General features: G+C 37.0%; 1 protein-coding gene across 1 annotated transcript; it reads right to left on the bottom strand.

The window, feature by feature from the left end:
• Positions 1–1409: 1409 nt before the first annotated feature.
• Positions 1410–2366, bottom strand: LOC104991640 (olfactory receptor 4F3/4F16/4F29-like). The gene has a single exon (XM_010844201.1). The coding sequence runs from the start codon at positions 2364–2366 to the stop codon at positions 1410–1412; it is 957 nt and encodes a 318-aa protein (XP_010842503.1).
• Between the last annotated feature and the right edge of the window lie 1148 nt (positions 2367–3514).

Raw genomic sequence — 3514 nt, 5'->3', positions numbered from 1 at the left:
ATATATATATATAATTTCAAGTAATGAGTCAGAAGCAAAATAATCATGTGTTAAAATTCTGACAAAGTTTGCACAGCTCAGCTTTGATGGGCTTATAAAAAAAAACTTAGAAATGCTGTACTACCAAATATTACATTAAACCAAGACTAGAGTTTTACATTCACTATCATAATGACATAACAAATTTATCTTAGAGTATTCATTCTGCTTTGAACTAGAAGTGGTAAATATTACTATCCATCTATTGTTTAATTTTCTTAGCATAGATTCTGTTGTTCAAAAAATTGACTGTAAACAGAAGTTGAAGAAAAGATGAAAGAGAAGAAAAAACTATTTTTCAGAAAATAAATACAATTATGTAAAACTTTAAGTTCTTTTAAGTTCCTAATGGAGATGGGGTGTGGTATGTATTACAGCATATACAATGTTCCTTACTGTGGGTCACAGTTGAACATATGAAAGAAACTTCTGTAAGTGACCCCTACCCTTGCAATTTAGTTATTCTCCCTTCACTCACATTCCAGGGCTCAGCTCCCAGGACCAAAACAATCAGTCTTTCAAAACATGAAATTTATAATTATTACAAGAGGGAAATTTTAAAGGGGCAACATTAAGGGAAGTTCAAAGGGAAAAGAGAAGCAAATTCTGGGAAGTGGGGAAAGGAGGAGGAATAATGGGATGGGAAGGAAAAGAAAGAGAAGAGGGAAAGGGGGAATAGGTTTTCCTACTCCAGAGACCATAAGTGGCTGAAGAAAATTAAAGAGGAAGACATAGGAAGAAAAGAGGTATGAAAATGTAATGGGATTTGAGCAGCATAATACTAATCATAGAAAAACTCCTCATGTTTCTCAGCTCTTTGTATTCCAAGAACAGTTCCTTTGATTTCTACTGAGAGATACATGACCTCATACATGTTTGTTCTCAAAGATACTGGGTGTTTGCTCTTGAAAATTCTGCCATCTTTGCACAGCCCTGGCAGAGAGCCAAAGGAAGGGTAGAATGTGGGCAAGCTGCAGCATCCAATAGGAAGACTCAGTTCAGTCCTCACTTAGCACCCTATTGGGTGCTGATAAGAATTCCTGACCATGAGGCATGCTTTGTTAAAAGGAGCCAGACAGGTTCTCCCTGTCCTTAAGGCCTTAAAAAAGTGTTCCCTGTTTTGTATTTCTAATAGTTACTTCACATAAACATTATTCCTTAGGATTTGAGGCTCAGATTAGTATAATATTTGAATATAAATGCTTTATATATAATTCCTTTTCTCTTTTCAAAAGTGAATTTTGCTACCTCCTAAGTGAAAAACAAAGTGGACTTGCTATCAGTGTAGATAATAAAATCAAAGTAGGATAAAGAAAAGTTTTTCTCTGAGTTTGATCATCAGCACTGAGCATCAGTAATTAACAAGGGCATTACAATACAGGCATCACTACTGAGATCTTTCTGTAACTCACCAACTGTCTGCATACTCTCCTCATTGCCACTTTCATTTCTTGATTCCTGAATGTATAAATGACTGGATTCAGGAAAGGAGTGAGAACTGCATAAAAGATGGCCAAAAACTTATCCAGGTGTGTGGAAGGAAATGGCCATGTATAGATAAAAATCAAAGGACCAAAGAACAGAGCTACTGCAGTGATGTGAGCTGAAAGTGTGGACAGAGCCTTAGATGAACTACCTGAAGAGTGTTTCTGAACAGTGTGAATGATGACAATGTAGGAAATTATCAGAATGAAGATGGAGCCAATAGAGATGAATCCACTGTTGGCCATGACCATGAACTCTAGTTGGTATGTGTCTACACAGGCAAGTTTGATCAACCGAGGAAGGTCACAGTAAAAGCTGTCCAACACATTTGGGCCACAGAAGGGTAAGTTTACTACAAAAGGCAGCTGAACCATGGAGTGGAGAAAGCCTATTATCCAGGCAGCCACTAAAAAGGAGATGCACATTCTAGGGTTCATGATGGTCAGATAATGGAGAGGCTTACATATTGCAACATATCTGTCAAAGGCCATGGCTATGAGCAGCATCATCTCCACACCACCAACGATGTGGATGAAGAAGATTTGAGCGATGCAGCCTCTAAAGGAGATGACTCTATGCTTTCTGAAAAGGTCATAAATCATCTTGGGAGAAGTGACAGAAGAAACTCCCAGGTCAATGAAGGAGAGGTTGGCCAACAGAAAGTACATGGGAGAGTGTAAGTGAGGGTCACAAGTCACAGTGAGAATAATGAGAGAGTTTCCCATCATGCTTGCCACATAAAATGTGGATGAGAACACAAACAGAAGTAGCTGGATCTCCCAGGAGTTGGTGAGTCCCAGGAGCACAAACTCTGACACCACAGACTGATTTGCTCCATCCATTAGCTTTGTTAGCATTACTACCTGAAGGAGGACAATAGAAAAAATGTAAATCATAATAATTATGTTAATAATAAATTAGAAGAAAAAGGATTACAGTTATGAAAGCCTATTTCTACATTAGCATTAGAACTGACCTAATATGCTCGTGACCTTAAAATGTCTTTACACAGGAAAACTGATGGCTATCATATGGGGCTATTCTTAGCACCTTATTTTTTCTGCATTTAATACCCTCTGCTTCCTCCCAGGATTGATGCCCTGTATTACTCATGAGATGCAAGATGTTCAGCATTAGTATAAGGAATTCAACCTCAACCCTTTGAATTTGGGTTCAAAATCAATATGATCCAATCCTAGTTACAATGAACTAATCACTACTGCCATCTCTTTCAATCTACAAACTTTCGCCTGGCCCCACCCATGGGAACACATTCACCTTCAATATTATTTAAAGGTTTACCATATTTACCCAGTTTTGGCTTACTATTACTAGCATTTATTTTATTGTCCCTGTATTATAGTGAACTGATAACAACTCTAACTTACCAAGTAGACTCTAAGTTTCTTGAAGGCAGGGATTTTGGCTTATTCATATTTGTACTCCCTAAAAAGTGGTCCAGAGAGGTGTAGGTCCATGAACTGTTACCAATTTGTATCATACCAGGTAGAGAGTTTGTGAGTCAATATTTAAAAACTTCTCTAGCAATTTGATATACAGTGATGCCAAGTTTTGTACTTCAAAAAAGTAATAGTCCATGAAGAATTAGAAATAAAGGGAAAAATCTTATCCTTTAGCACAAGTAATTTGACAAACATTGTCTTAGGGTTCTTAGCATACGATCTGAAAATCCTAAAACTATGAAATGCACAATGTAGTGGAAACCATTTTGTACAAATCTCTATATAAGGACTTATTCCAGTATCACGTGATTATTAATTCTAGAGATACAACTTAGCGAAGGGAATATGGGTTTTGGATTTAGATTTCAAGATTTATACTATAGTTCATTCATTGATAGCTTTATCTTGGAAAAGTTGCTTAAATTCTTTGAGCTTCCGTTTATTTACCTATGCATCTAGACATAAGGTGATAGTAAGTAACTGAGTAAGTGTTAGTTGCTCAGTCGTGCCCGACTTTGCAACCCCAT

This window comes from Bison bison, unplaced genomic scaffold, assembly GCF_000754665.1.
Source record: "Bison bison bison isolate TAMUID 2011002044 unplaced genomic scaffold, Bison_UMD1.0 scf7180017864197, whole genome shotgun sequence".
Taxonomy (NCBI): Eukaryota; Metazoa; Chordata; class Mammalia; order Artiodactyla; family Bovidae; genus Bison; species Bison bison.
This window is presented reverse-complemented; position numbering and strand designations above follow the sequence as displayed.

What these genes read in the sequence shown, in the direction of transcription:
- LOC104991640 (XM_010844201.1), bottom strand. Translation starts at nt 2,366, where the DNA reads ATGGATGGAGCAAATCAGTCTGTGGTGTCAGAGTTTGTGCTCCTGGGA.